The sequence below is a fragment of the Cavia porcellus genome, unplaced genomic scaffold (assembly GCF_034190915.1).
Source record: "Cavia porcellus strain 051 isolate PalLab524CR breed Dunkin Hartley unplaced genomic scaffold, mCavPor4.1 scaffold_16, whole genome shotgun sequence".
NCBI classification, from domain to species: domain Eukaryota; kingdom Metazoa; phylum Chordata; class Mammalia; order Rodentia; family Caviidae; genus Cavia; species Cavia porcellus.
In genome coordinates, this window is record NW_026947499.1 from 48,936,905 (window position 1) to 48,952,004 (window position 15,100).

The window sequence follows — 15,100 nt, forward strand, 5'->3', positions numbered from 1 at the left end:
AGTCTGGGCTACATAGTGAGTTCAAGGTCAGACTGGACTACCTAGTGAGACCCTGTCTCCAAAAGAAAAAAAATTTCTGGGATTAGAAACAATCAGAATATCCATGAATAGAAAACAGGTGACATTATGAGAGATCCCAGAAGTTTAGAGAATGCAGAAACATGGATCATCTGAGAAAAAAATGTAAGGAGGGAGCATGCCCCCAGGGAAGCCATGGGAACTATTACCACTGCCATGGAAGTGCTGTAGGGGCTGAGCCACCCAAGCCCTTTCAGTTTACATCTTGCCACAGATTGCTTTGGATGTTGTACATGGAACTACAGGACTTAATGTTTATCCTGCTGGGTTTTGGACTTGCTTTGCTCCCATTCCTTTGTATCCCCCTTTTGTAAATTTTGGAATGGTAATGTTTATCTTGTGCCATTGAATGTTGGAAGTGTTTAATTTATCTCACAGGTAAGACTTTGCCTTAAATCTCAATCTCAAAGATTTGGAGCTTAAAACTTTTCAGTAATGTTGAAATTATTAGAACTTTGTCAACTCTTAAGAGATGAACTAAATACCTTTTGCTTGAAGGAATGTACACAAATCTTTGGTGGGAGCAGGGGCAGAATGTTATAGTTTGTGTCTAGGGGTACAAATCTAATGTGGTCATGGAGGCAGGCTTTAAAGAGGTGGCTGAAACTACAGCTTGTGATTGATTCATGGTCCAATGCTGAGATTAGGAGTATGAGTGCTAAATCCACTCTAGGGCAAGTAGACTGGATATGAGGGAAAGAAACTTACCTCTCTCTTCCTGCTTGTGGCTTTTACTGTCTTTACCCACAATGAATTCCACACTGTCTTGGAGCCAGCTGATTCTGGGCTGAAATCTCTACAAACTGTGAGCTAAATAAATTTTAAATTTGGGGGTAAGGTATTTTGTCCACTATGAGAGAAAATTAACCAAGACAGTAGTGCATGCCTACAATCCCAGCATTTGGGAGACTGAGACAGGAGAATTGCTGAGTTTGAGGCCATTCTGGACTACATAGTGAATTCAAGACCTTGGTGCGACATAGTGAGCTACGTACATACATAGTGCTACATAGTGAGACCCTGTCTGAAAAACAAAATGAAATCAGAGACTATAGGTCAGAGGTTGAACAATTACTTAGCATGCTGAAGATCCAGAGTTTGATCCCCAACATTACAAAAACTATTATTCCTTTTTTGTTTGTTTTTGATTCCTGAGACAGGGTCTCACTGTGTAGTTCAGGATGGCCTAGCACTCAGTGATCTTCCTGCCTTAGCCTCCTGAGTGCTAGGATTACAGGTGTGTGCCACCACACTCAGCTGGCACTGTTAAAAAAGAAAATAAACAGCAAAGTCAGATTTTAAATCTTTGGGAAAATAGAAATCTCCAAAGTTGTGAATGTATATACCCACCATAAGTTGTAGCATATTTTACCATATTGAATATATTAAAACTTTTCTGAAAGCTGTTTCATAATGTGATGGTGAACACAATGAGTTTCATTTTCTCATGTCAATTTCTATAAGAACTTTACATATATTTATGTTCATGCACTATGAACATAATCACACATCATTTTCTAATAAGAGACGTGGAATGCTTTCATGATATTTATTTTTAAAATAAATTTATTTTAAAACAAAATTCATTTGAAATAGTACAGTTTATTATGGCTTAAAATTCTGGCAATAAATATTATCAGAAGCTTAAAAACTGTCCAATATTGTAACAGTTATATTTGGCATAGGCAATCTAGAGAGTCTGTTGGTTTGAGTTCGATCAGGACTCCAGAAAGAAGTTTCCAAAACACGACTAAATATTTGTGATTTTATAAAGTTGGCAGTTAAATCTGTAGAAATACTGGTGGGTTCTGCAAAGAAAAAGGCAATATTTATTTCAGATGATATTTACAAATATGAAAGTCTAGAAAGGAATGAAAAATTGAAGAGTTGCTGATTTTTATTTTCTGTCAGTAAAATTTTAAATAGAGAAGCGACCCATAGATTGACACAAAATATTATAGCTTAAATTATAATTAACAAGCCTGAGAAGGCTTATTGATCATTTTAATTTGAAAGGGAATACTATCATATATACCTTGAAATATACCTCAATTAGACATTTATTTCACCTCCTCTATTTGTGTTACTTTGGAAAAATTACTTTATCTTTCAATATCAAATTGTCCTCGATGTGCCCAACTCTGACCATTGTGACAAATGCCTGTAAACCATTTAGTATCATGTGCAGTATATTATAAACATCTGACAGTTATTACTGTCATATGTGTGTGTGTTGATTCAAAGCTTATACAAATTGAGGACAAAAACTGAATAAAACAAAGAAAAATAAAATTAGAATCATCTATGGGAGAAGGCACCATCCCTAAGAGGCACAGAGTCCCTCGAGGGTCAAACTAAGGTTTTTAAGTTTTTGGTAGTAGGGTGGCTGCACTCAGGGCCTTCACAAAGCTACAACCCCAGCCCTTTTTTACTTTTTATTTTTGAGACAGCGTCTCACTAAGTCACTAAGTTGCCCAGGCTGGGTTTGAATTTGTGATCCTCCTGCATCAGCTTCTTGAGTGCTGGAACTGCAGGTGTGTGCCACCACACCTGTCTTAGAGCAATTTCTTTTATGATTATTGTGGATTAGAGTTGTCAACCTCACACTATTGACACCTTAGGTCATAGTATTCTGTATTGTGGGAGTTGTCCTGTGCATTGCTAGGATGCTTAGCGACTTTTTGGGCTTTTACCTGGAGCATCCAGGCTAGGCACTGAAAGGTGTACTCTTAATCCGGGAGTCAGAGGCTCAATAAATCACCTCTTAGGCCAGCAAACCAAGTTGGAACAGCCAGGTACTCTGGGTGTGAGGGGGACCCTGTAAAAGTGCTACTTGGTGTCTCCTTTGCTTTGAGCCAGTTGCTTGGTCAGATGAATGACTACAGATGATCCAACTTGAGTCAAAGGAACTGTTACAGCCTACTCCAAGCAAATAAGGCAAATCATGGTAATTTTCTCTTTTGTTCTGTAAGTAGTACATAGTATCCTCAATTTTGCTTCTTGACCCACAAAGCCTAACATATTTACTGTTGTGTCCCTTATAGGAAAAAAAATCTTGTTTTAGACAGATCTTTACCATTAACATAGATAAATGTGTTACAGTGCTTTGTGTGTACTCTATGTGCCACCTTTATAGATAAAAAGTTGTACTAGAAAATAAACACTTGAAAGTATTTTTGTAAGATGAGCACCCATGGAGCCTACACTTTGTTCAGGAACTGTTTCTAACATCTAAGAGGTCCACTTTCAGCTTATTCCTTAAGAGAGAGACTTCAGCAATTAATCTCTATTTGTGGCCTACTGCCATTATTTTATACAGGTAGTATTGGAAACCATAGACACAACACAAGTCTGCTTAGACACCTTCAAAGGCTTCCCAAATGTGTATAGGGTTACTAGTACTCCCTGGAAAGATCCTTCACCATCTAGTATCGTGTAATTCCCTGAATTCACCACAGACACTCCATAGTTCCTTCCCTCTTGAATCTCCAAGACTCAATCACCTGTGACTAGCATTAGGCTGTTCCTTCCCAGATGTGTTCTCAAGAAGCCACAGGCTATAGGTCAGCGGTGGTAATAGTTCCACAGCCGGCTCAAAGAGCCCTTTCTGTCAGTCTGTGAGCTAAGTCACCCCAGCATTGCAGCGCTCAGGTTTAATTGCAGTGTTGGCACTTTGTGATGAATAAGTGATTCTGGATTGTAGTTTGGGCACTCGGTCTCTAAAAGGTTCGCCATCACTGCTATAGACTGTTATGTTGTTCCATCAGTGCGGTGCTTTTTCCTTCACTTGGAATGTTATTCCCCATCTTCTGCACCCAGTGAGCAACTACTTTAAAATCTAAATCAAACATCTCTGCCCACACTTGTATTCTGAAACCTAAAGTACAGTACCACAGTGTGGTAGTTAATTCCTGTGTCTGCTCTGATAGAGTGAGTGCTAGGAATGCAGGGACTTCATACTTGGCTCTGAGTCCCCACTAAGGGACTGCCTAATATAATCTAGTATAATGTCTAGCACTTACTAAGAATTCAGTAAATGCTTGACCAATTAATTATGTGAAGGGCACTATGTGGCTCTTTCTGTCAAAAAGAAAATTCTTCTGCTGGTCTGCTAAACAGTCTACTTGGTAAAAGTTCTCTCCTCTTTAGTTATTCCTCTAGATAATAAAGGTTATAACACTTTCTGATGACAAGATATGCATCTTTTTTTTCTTTATTCATGTTAGTCTTATGCCTGGCACTTAGTAAGTGCTCAAGTCTCCAAGGATTACATGGAGAATTATTTCAATCATCTAAATTACCCAAAAATAAGAGTAGAGTTAAAGGGGGGGGGATAACATCTAACAAGAACATTAAGTCCTTTTCTTCTGGAATTAGGGTTCATTGGTATTTTATTCTGTGTGTGTGTGTGTGTGTGTGTGTGTGTGTGTGTGTGTGTGTGTGCTGGTAATTGAACCTAGAGTTTTGAACAGACTAGGTATGCCCCTAAGCTATGCGCTCTCTGAACATTCTCGATTTGTCAAAATAGAAAAAAAAAAAAAACCACTAAGTAACCAAATGCTTTTCATGTTAGAATTCAAGTGCTCAATTCCAGACTCTCAGACTTAAAACTTATTTATCTGTAATACTTCCTATAAGCTCTTGACTAGAACTTGGGAACAACAACAACAACAAAATCCAAATGTTACCATGGATATAGCCCCTGCCTGGCAAGCACAGGGTCATGAGTTCCGTTCGCTATACCAAAAAACTAAAACAAAAACAAAACGAAACAAAAACTCCAAGTGTTAAAACTATACAAAATCAAAACAGCCAAAACATTTTGCCCCTAAAGATAGTCTACAGGGTATATGCATTTATACTTTGAAAGAAAAAGCGTATACATTCTCTTAATGGAGAGTGGAAGAAACTGTAAGGACAATGAGTTTGACTTCCACCTAACCAGTGCTTTCCCAAATCATTGGAATGAAACCAACAATTATGAAATAAACATGAACACCTCCCTGGATAGTATTTTGGTACAGTTTAAACATATTACTATGCCCTGTACTCCGGAGTAGTTAACTTTTGGAATGGGACTAGAGAAAGAAAATTGATGCAGAAATTGATGCAGAGCAATGTGTACCATTATGATTATTTAACCCAGAGAAGCAGGGCCACCAATTCTGACCTTCACCAGACCATTTCCACTTGGAAAGGTAAGTGGAATTCATTTTCAGCAACCTTACCCATAAATTCACAAAACAGGATAGCACAAGGGTTTTGTAGTTTAGTAGAAAGGCCATGTGACAATATGTATAGCTAGATGTTTTCTAAACTTGAGAATCATTTAAATTTCACTTGTTACTTTTTTTTTTTTTCCTGATACCAGGGATTGAACTCAGGACCTTGCACTTGCCAGGCAGGTACTTCTGCCACTGAGCTAAATCTGCATCCCTCATTAAATTAACTGTTACTTTTAAATTGATTCATATAAATATTTTTACTTAAATGTATTTCCAAAAGCCAATTATAACTCTTCAAACAAAAACCAGCATCACTTGCATTAAGTAGAAACAAATCCACTGTAGTAAGTTTGTGAACATGAAAGTTATTAAATTTTAGCTGAATGCACTTTTTGCCCACTGAAGAATGAGAAATGTATTAAAGATCACTAACTTTGGAACCCACCCTGATAAGACTGAAAAGGGAATAGCTTTTCCATCCTAAGACATCATTTAATGCCATGTTTCTGTACCACTAGAAGTTGTTTTGTTCCCAAAACCTTGCAGAAGCCAAATTTTCCACCCACTCCAGACATTATGCTCCCCAAAATGATGTAATTATTTCTCTCTCTGTCTCTGGTAAAGCAGGCAAAATCTTAGCCTTCATCGACTCATAAAAAGTTTTATAAAATTATCAACATTCCAAACAGCTGATCCTTGCAGGCTAAAACTACTTTGCTTCCATTTACTTTTTTTTTCTTTCTTATTTATTTTTCTGGAAAGGAAGAAATGAGGAAGCCCCCGTAGCACAGACCGGAAACAATGAAAAAGTGGACTTTTTCTCCGAAGGCACTTACTTGGCAGAGACTTGGGCAGCCAGCAAATTGCTGGGGTCTGATCCCTACTAGAGAGGGTGACTCTTCTTCACCATCCCAGAGCCTGGGGTGCCATCAGAGGAAATGGACTGCTGGGTCTCGGGCGCGGAAGCTGCAGCCTCAGGTATCTCCCGAGATAGTTTCTGGCTGGGTAGTGGCAGAACCTCAAAAGCCTGAGCAACCAGCACCTTAGGAGGAACCTCCAGGTTGCTTGAAGACTGACTTCGAGAAATATCCTGGACTAAACAGGTGTTGTGGGAGGCCTGCTGAGTGGGAAGCAGGAGCTGAAAGTCCTGGCCAGCCTGTGAGATCTGTGGCTCCACAGCCTGAAAAGGCATCACTGGGACCTGGGTGCCCATAGACTGGCTTCCAGATGCCTCAACAGTTGGAGGCTGTGTTTGAAAAGCCCAAGGAAGACTCTGTAGCTGGCTCTCAGAGGCCGCATGAACCTGGAAGGGACTCTGAGGAGCCATAGGCACCACTGGGTGGTTCTGAAAGGTGATGGGTGCTCGAGGATGGGTCGTCAAAGAAAGGGTAACTGGAGGCTGGCTCTTAGAGGCCACAGCTTCATCAAGCTCGCTCTTAGAAGTAGTGAGAGGAGGCTGAACAGAGACCGAGAGGGCCACAGAGGGACTCTTTGAGGCCAGGTCAGCAGAAGGCAGGGGCCAGTCCAGAGGGGATGGAGGGAGCGAAGACTGCACCAGAAGACTCACCCCACCGCCAGCTTCAGGGCCTGGGGAGCTGACTGCCTCTGGACTGTTGCCATTTTCAAACTTTGGGCCCAGATTCTCTTTGCAGATATCTTGAGGATCGCCAACGTCCTTGACGCCTTCCTTTTCGTCTTTGTCCTTTCTCTCGTCTTCCAGATCCGCCCCGGTCACGTTCAAGTTACCCCTCCTCTTCAGAGACCTTAGGCGCCGATGCTGGAGCAGGGTGTTGGAGAGGTTCCCGAAGGTCCAGGAGAAGCGGTGGCTCACGCTCCGACTCAGAGATTCGACCGTGGGGCCGGCAGGCATATGGATGCTCCTCTTGGACGCCTCTTCGGGAAGCAGCTCTATGTTGCCGGTGTACCAGGAGATCCACCACAGCAGGCTGAAGAAGATGATGATGGAACCCAGGTACAGCAGCATGTCATAGAAGAGCAGGTCTGCAAAGACGCCAGTGAACAGCACCGCCACGCCCACCGTGTCGAAGACGACGCCCAGCCAAAAGAAATGCTTGCAGCGGCCCAGGCTCGGCCGCTTCCCGGTGGTTTGGATGCTGGTTCTTGAAGGCTCCATAATCTCCCACAGTCGCAGCCACAACTTCAGTCCGTAGGAGGCGACCAGGCCCGCTGAACAGCCGAAGGACAGCTGTACCGCTGGGTCCCCATGGCAACGCAAGGGGCAGGGCGAGAGGAGAGAAACTAGGCCCCACCCTAGCCCAGCGGGAGAAAAAAAGGCGTTGGCTAGGAGAGACGCGCATGCGTTGTATCCTCTCCCACCCCGCCTTCTGCGCTTGCGCAGTGTTTTCCACAGGGCCACTCCGTGCTCCTTCAGTTTGGGGTAAAATTATCCCTCCCAGGGTGAGGGCATGGGGTCTTTTCTCCGCAGCTGGGGACAGGGGTGGTGTATGTGGACTCCTCCTGCGCCCTACGTTCCTGAGACCCTAAAGAGAGCAAAGGGCAGACTTCCCTCCTGTAATGTCCTAACTACTGGATTGCTGGTATCCAGGTAGCCACTTCCTAAAGTGCATAAATTAGGGTCTATGATTAGGTTTTGTTTTGGTTTTTATTCTCTTTGTAGTGAGAAACTGAATCTAGGGCGTTTCCCCTGTGCTGCAATCTGAGCCCTATATATTTTGAGACAGGGTCTCCCAAAGTCACTCTTACTGGATAGAATGTGTAGCCTTAATTTTTAAAAATTTTATTCAAGACAGGATCTTGCCATGTAGTATAGGCTGACCTTGAACTAGCAGAGATCTTCCTGCCTCCCAAGTATTGGGCACCATGTCTGACAGGAATCTTAATTCTTGTTTTAGCTTTCTGCCTCCAAGATGACTGTTAACCTCCTGGTTCTAGGTAACAGCAGAAGATATGTATAGAAGGACCATACCTGGATATCATGGATATCAAGCTATGTGACAAACCAGTAGTCATTATCAGGCCAAATGGGGGGGAAAGTAAAGGGATTCTCCCTAAAATCAGGAATGTGACAAGGATGTCCACTATTATTATAGGCAGTTAAGTTAGAAAGAAATTAGTGTATGGTTAGAAAGGGACTAGGTGCTCAAGGAAATCAGCAGGAAAAAATAAAGATATCAGAATTGTGGCTGGAGGTACATCTGAAGAAGATCAGACTTCAAAATAAAGACGCAAAGGCTAGCCTATGTACCTCCCTAAGGGATAAGTAGTAACTTGAAATTAACAGCACTTGGTCCAAAAGGTCCAGATGGGAATCAGTCACCCAAGTGGATGACCAGAAGGACCCATCCTTTCCCCAAAATGCCTTTGTTTTTTCCAAGTATCCTTGATATGTGACCTGCTTCCATATTAGATCAATATTAGCTAAGCAGCTTGATTATAGTTTGACCCACATTGTACCTACATTGTGTCTTTGCTGTATAAAGTACTCCTGATAAAGGGCCTTGGTGACCACCCATTTTTGGGACTCTATTTCTCAATAAATATTTCCTACTCTTAACTTCCATTGTTCTTTGGAATTCATTCTTTGCTTTTTTTTTTTGTAACAGGGATCGAACTCATGACCTTGCGCTTGCTAGGCAGATGCTTATGCCGCTGAGCAAAATCCCCAGCCCCATTTGCTTTTGTAAAACATGAACTTGGCATAGCTCCTTAGCTCCTGTATCACTATTACCTTTTCTTTTCTTTCTTCTTCTTTTTTTTTTATCTTTTTGAGACAGGGTCTCACTGTGCAGTTGAGATTGGCCTTGAGCTCATTTTGTAGTTCAGGCTGGTCTCGAACTTGCAATGATCCTCCTACCTCAGCCTCCCAAGTGCTGGGATTACAGGCATGTGCCACCATACCTGGCTTACTATTGCCTTTTCTATTCAATATAGTACTTGAAACATTATCCAGAGCAATTAGGCAAGAGAAAGAAATAAAAGAGTACATATAGGAAAGAAAAAACTCAAGTTAGTATTATTTGCAGATGACATGATACTCTACATAGAAGACTCAAGAAACTCTACCAAAAACTCTTATAATTAATATCAAGCTGTAGCAATGTAGCAGGATACAAGCTCAACACAAAAAAATTAGTATTTGTGTGCACCAATAATAAACAGAATGGGAAGAAAATTAAGAAAAGAATACCATTTACAGAAGCTTCAAGAAAAATAAATATCTAGGAGTTAACCTAAGTAAGGAAGTGAAAGAGCTCTACAAAGAAAACCACAGTATTCTGAAAAAGGAGATTGAAGAGGACATCAGCAAATGGAATGATGTCCCTTGCTCCTGGACAGGCAAAATCAATATTGTCAAAGTGACCATACTTTAAAAACTCTATCACAAATTCAGTGCAGCCTCAAGCAAAATACCAACAGTGTACCTTATAGATCTAGAAAAAACAGTCCTAAAATTCATTTAGAACCAGAAGAGACCCAGAATAGCAAAAGCAAGTTTGGACAACAAGAACAAAGCAGGAAGCATAACAATACCTCTCTTCAATCTATACTACAATGCAGTAGTGATAAAAATGGCATGATCCTGGAATGAAAACAGATACGTGGATCAATGGAACAGAACTGAGGATACGGAAACTTCTCAAGACATTCTCAAGACATTTGCTCTTCAACAAAGAGACCAAAAGCATATGTTGGAGGAAAGATCACCCAGTGGTGCTGGGAAAACAGGTTATCTGTGTGCAGAAGATTGAAATTGGGCCCTTATCTCTCATGGTATACTAAATTAAAATAAAAATTGATCAAAATGGATCTGAGCAGGATATAAGATCAACACACAAGAATGGATCAAAGATCTAAACATTAAAATGTTAAACCTACTAGAAGATAAAATAGGTAAAACACTTAAAGACATAGGTGTAGGAAAGACAAGAGAACCTCAATCATACAAGAAATAATACAATAAAAAATGTGATTGTCAGACTGAAAGCTTTTGTATAGCAAAAAAATCAATCAGTAGATTGAAGGAACCTACAATTTTTTTCCATAGGACTAATATGTAGAATATACAAAGAACAAAAACAAAATAAAGAAACAGGCACGAGAAATGATAGGTGCTTCACAATTAAAGAAATACAAATGGATAACCAACATATGAAAAAATATTCTGTATCTCTGGTCATTAAAAAAATGCAAGCTAAAACAATGCTAAGATTCCAGTTGACTCCAGCAAGATGGCAATCTCTAAGAAATCAAACAATTACAAATTCTGGCATGGCTATGGTGAAAAAGGAACCCATTTTATTGCTATTAGGAATATAAACTAGTTCAATCATTATGGAAATTAGTATGGAATTTCTCAAGGAACTGAAATTAGAAATTTCCTATGAGGAACTCCAGTGGTGCAATTGTTTAGCACATGGTACTTATACAGAAATTCCATATGATCTAGGTGTTTTCCCCAAAGAGCTTAAGACATCACACTACAATGATACATGTGTTTATAGCAGCACAACCTGTACTAGTTACATTCCTAGAAGCTGCCTGTACACTCATCAAGAGGTGACTGAATAAATAAAATGTGATATATATATATATATATGAATACCAGTCTGCTATAAAGAATAATAGATTTGAGACATTTGTAGGAAAATGGATGCACCTGGAAAACACAAAGTTGAGTGAAATAAACCAGACACACAATCTTAAATACTATATGACATCTCTCATTTGAATGAGGCAAAGTACAAACAAAGAGAACAATAAAGGATGGATAGAATAGACCGGGGACAGATCTCTTGCAATAGAGAAGTGGTCCAAGGGAAAAAGCATGATGAATGAGGAGGAAGGGAAGGAGAAAGAAGTAGAATAAAGATATGCCTTATGCAGAAACCTAATATCCTCAGTTAATGTAAACACGATATGCCATAACACAAGCTAAGATTAATAATATCACAAGAATGAAAAATGTGATCAGAGAATTTGAGGAGGAGGGAGGGAAGGAGATTTAAAAAAAAGAAACATGCTGTAGTACATCAAATAACCACTCCCCAACATGACTGTAAACTATATGAGCTAAGAAAATGTACCAATAAAATTTAAAAGCTTTTTAAAGACACGTGAGCATTCAAGTAGTATTGACAAGAAACTCTAAATGCAGTATGCCCTTGGTTCCTTAGTTGTGTAGAATTGAAAAAAAAAACATAAATTTTATAGTTTAAAACTATTTTTTAAAGAATAGATATATGTGACTGGATGTAAAGGTGCATGCCCATAATCCTACCACTCTGGTTGGCTGAGGCAGCAATTCAGCTATTTGCCAAGACTCTGTTTCAAAAAATTTTTTAAAAGGGTAGTGGGTAGACCAGTGGATGTGGGTAGTGTACAGAACAGAGATTCATTTCCAGTACCAAGATGCATTGTATGTGTTGGAGGGCTGGTGGCTAGGCTTATAGAAAAGTTACAAAGATAATACAGAGAGTTTCCTTACACTCCACATAAATAATGTCTGTCCTTTATTTGTTGCTTAGCATGGGAAATCTACGTACAGTGAAACACAAAAATATAGTACCCCCCACACACTTTACAGTATTACTGCACACTATTTTCTTTCGTTTTTCTTTTCATTTTTGTTGGTATTTGGACAAAGTCTCACTATGTAGTTAGGCTGGCCTTCAATTTACTATATAGCTCAGGCTGGCCTCAAACTCATGGCAACCCTGCCTCGGCCTCTCAAGTGCAGGAACTACAGATGTGCACCTCCATGCCCAGCTACTGTACACCATCATACTGTCCATTGAGCACACAACAGCACAGCTGTGACAATGTTCAGCAGACACGTGAGCTACTTTCACTATTTTTCTTTACTAATGTTCATAATGTGAGGTCCATTCTTATCTGTGAAAGCTCGAAACTCTTACACTCCTAAACTGGAGACTCACTAGGCAGAGATATTTTCTGGTGTTTTTTCATCACTGAAAAAAAGACTGGATAAGAATATCATTGACATAGAGTTCTTTTTTCTGTATTGGTTTTCTTAGATTTAAAGGGCCACTAGCCAATGTTAATGTGGGTGATGAGGTCCAAAATATATTCCCATGTTCTTGGGCACAATGAACAAAAAATTGGATATTGAACACATGGTACAGAAAAAAGCAGCTAAGTTTAATAAAGTTTAAAGGGGGAAACTATGCTCAGAACTAGCAGGCTCACACTGGTGGAAAGGAAAACGGCAAGAATGGAAAGGAAGAATAGCACAGGCACTGAATGGATTGGGTTTAAGGATTTGAAATGGGTGCCGGGCGTAGGGCACCTCTCATTTGGGCCTTTCTGCCCGTGATTGATAGCGTGATTGACAGGATGCTGAGTGAGTCAAGGGGTGAGCTCTAAGGCATTGAACAGGTTCAGGTGAGAGGAGGGGGAGTGGTCCCATAGACTCGGTTGTATAATTTTAGAGATTGTATTTTATCTCTCCCATGTTATATTACAGGAAAGTTTAAAAAACCACAGATTTTGTACAAAAAATTACCCATTTGGGAACAGAAGGTAGAACTGCACTTGCAGGGTTTTTTTCCTCATGACTTTACCTTGAATTACTTCCACCTTCCTTTAGTTCACTTTTTTGGTAATCTCTTCTCATATCCTAGTGTCCCATATCCAAATATAAAGTAAGCAGTCCAAATTCAAAACAAGTATCATATATAAAACATAGCTTTATTTTTGTAAAAATTCATTCACATGGAGATCTGCCAGCACTATAATTGATATCCTATATTACATATTTGTATAGATCAATGAAATAAAGAAATTTGTGTAAGAAAGGTAACCATTTTGGATTTACTATTGTCTTGTTTTGAAGTCCTTTATTGCATTATTGTTTTGTTTTTATTGTTTCTATTCTATTCTGCTCTGTTTGATTTTTACTATGTTTGAAGGTATCTGCAACTATTTTGAAGACAACAAAAGGCATTATGATAACTATTGTTGATTTCATAAAGTTTTGAAGTCCTGTATCACTTATACTGATTTATTTGATTGGTTTTATTGTTTTATTTTCCTTGGATTATCCTCTTTAGAATAAAAAACAAAAGAAAAAAAAAAAGAAAAGAGAAAAAAAAGGAAGGAAAAAAATGTTCATTTCAGGATTTGTCTCTCCCATCACTGGTAGACAATGCATAGAAATTCCTGTAATCCACAAATGAGCCCCCAAGCTCGAGTTCAAAAAATGGGGCAAAAACATATTTTTAAAAAGCAGCGCTGATTTATTTTATCCTGGGCCCAGCGACATAGTGCAGTTGGAGTTTGCAAAAGCTGTGTGTCTCCCTCCAAGCTTGCAGCCTTTATGTACATATCACAGTTTACAAAGTAAGGGGTTATGGGTATGGATCAGGAAATCTGCTAATGAGGAAGACCTTTGTTTCCCTTAGCAGAGAACAGAGAAGTCTAGCAGTAATTAACAATCTTTTGTCAGTTTATGTTAGCACCATATTTATTATTTGTAGAGGGCAACAATGGTTAACATATCAATTAGGTTAGGTTTTCAGGGATTTACAATTCTTTACAGAGGGAAGCATTGATTAACACATCAATTAGGTCACCTAGAGGGGAAAATGCATACAGAACAGAATGGCAGTCTTACAGGTACTTTGGTCATATAAACATAATGAAGCTCTTTTTGCTAGTGTACAGCAGAAACATGTTGGGAGCTGTTGAAGCTGGCAGTTGACCACACATGCAAGGCTGGGACATGGCTGTCCCAACCTAGCCCCAAGACAATCCAAACAGTGGATTGCTAGAACAGTGAGTGTCATATAATGTTAAACTGGTAAAAGGAATAAATAAATGCCCCTACAGGAAGGAGGTAGTTCCTTTCCTCCCACTGGAGAGTAAAGGCTCCACCTGACTGAAGCATTGTCTCTTCTTTATTTTCTCATCATCTCACAGTCCTTCACCCAAGGAACCTCACGGTCCACATGGGTTGTGGCAGAGACAGTGTCCAGATCCATGTTGATTTATCCCAGCAAGCCAGCAGTAGCTTTACAGCACGGTACTGGACAATCTTAATGAGCCTGCACCTTTATTTCCCCTAAAGTTCAGGCTGGAATCAGACCTGCCTAGCCTGCAACCATCAGTGCAAACTTCCATGGGCTTGAATTCAGCTGGGAGCTGCTAATGGAGCCAGCAATTGTTCTTAGTTCTGAGCTCAGTTGGGCCCTCTCCAGGATGGCTCCTGGCCAATCACCCTCTCCCATGATGGCCAAATCCAAGCTACTCAGTGAAGTCCACAGTGTCTACTGATCCATTGCAATGCACTCCATGGAGGCCTCTGTGTTTGCAGCAGCCATTGTATGTCTATAGGCTTGAATTACTCCTCTCCCTTAAGAATTTCAACTCAAAGATAATGCACCAATCTCCACCTCCTTGTTCTTCATTGAAGTTTTTCTCTTTGCTCTCCCCATGAGGTTTATTTCTCACTTCTGAACATTTCTGGGACCAGGGGGCCTACTTCCTTCCTTCTTTGTTTCCCTGAGTTGGTGTGTTCCAGTGTCTGGACACCAAATCTCTGAGGGCCTCTTTCTCTACTGCTTACCATCTTCCTGGAAGTCTTCTCCTCTTTATTTCTTGAACTCAGAATACAGTACAAGGAAAATCTGTTTCTATACTAATCTGTATATATGCCCATGGTAATAGTTAATATTTCTGTGTGAAGTCATCTGAATGTATATGATGCTAAATATAAGCTGGTAGCTACTTCATTTTAATCCACTATGACATGGGTCATTATAGTTTTCTCCAAATGCTTCTCTGTAATCTTCTACTTC

General features: G+C 40.0%; 1 protein-coding gene across 1 annotated transcript; it reads right to left on the bottom strand.

The window, feature by feature from the left end:
- Positions 1–1,626: 1,626 nt before the first annotated feature.
- On the bottom strand, positions 1,627–7,624 carry LOC101787389 (uncharacterized). The gene is made up of 2 exons (XM_013142221.3): positions 6,140–7,624; positions 1,627–1,886 (listed from the first exon to the last, which is right to left on the bottom strand). Exon 1 carries the CDS (start codon positions 7,435–7,437, stop codon positions 6,187–6,189), a length of 1,251 nt encoding a protein of 416 aa, XP_012997675.2. The 5' UTR covers positions 7,438–7,624; the 3' UTR covers positions 1,627–1,886; positions 6,140–6,186.
- Between the last annotated feature and the right edge of the window lie 7,476 nt (positions 7,625–15,100).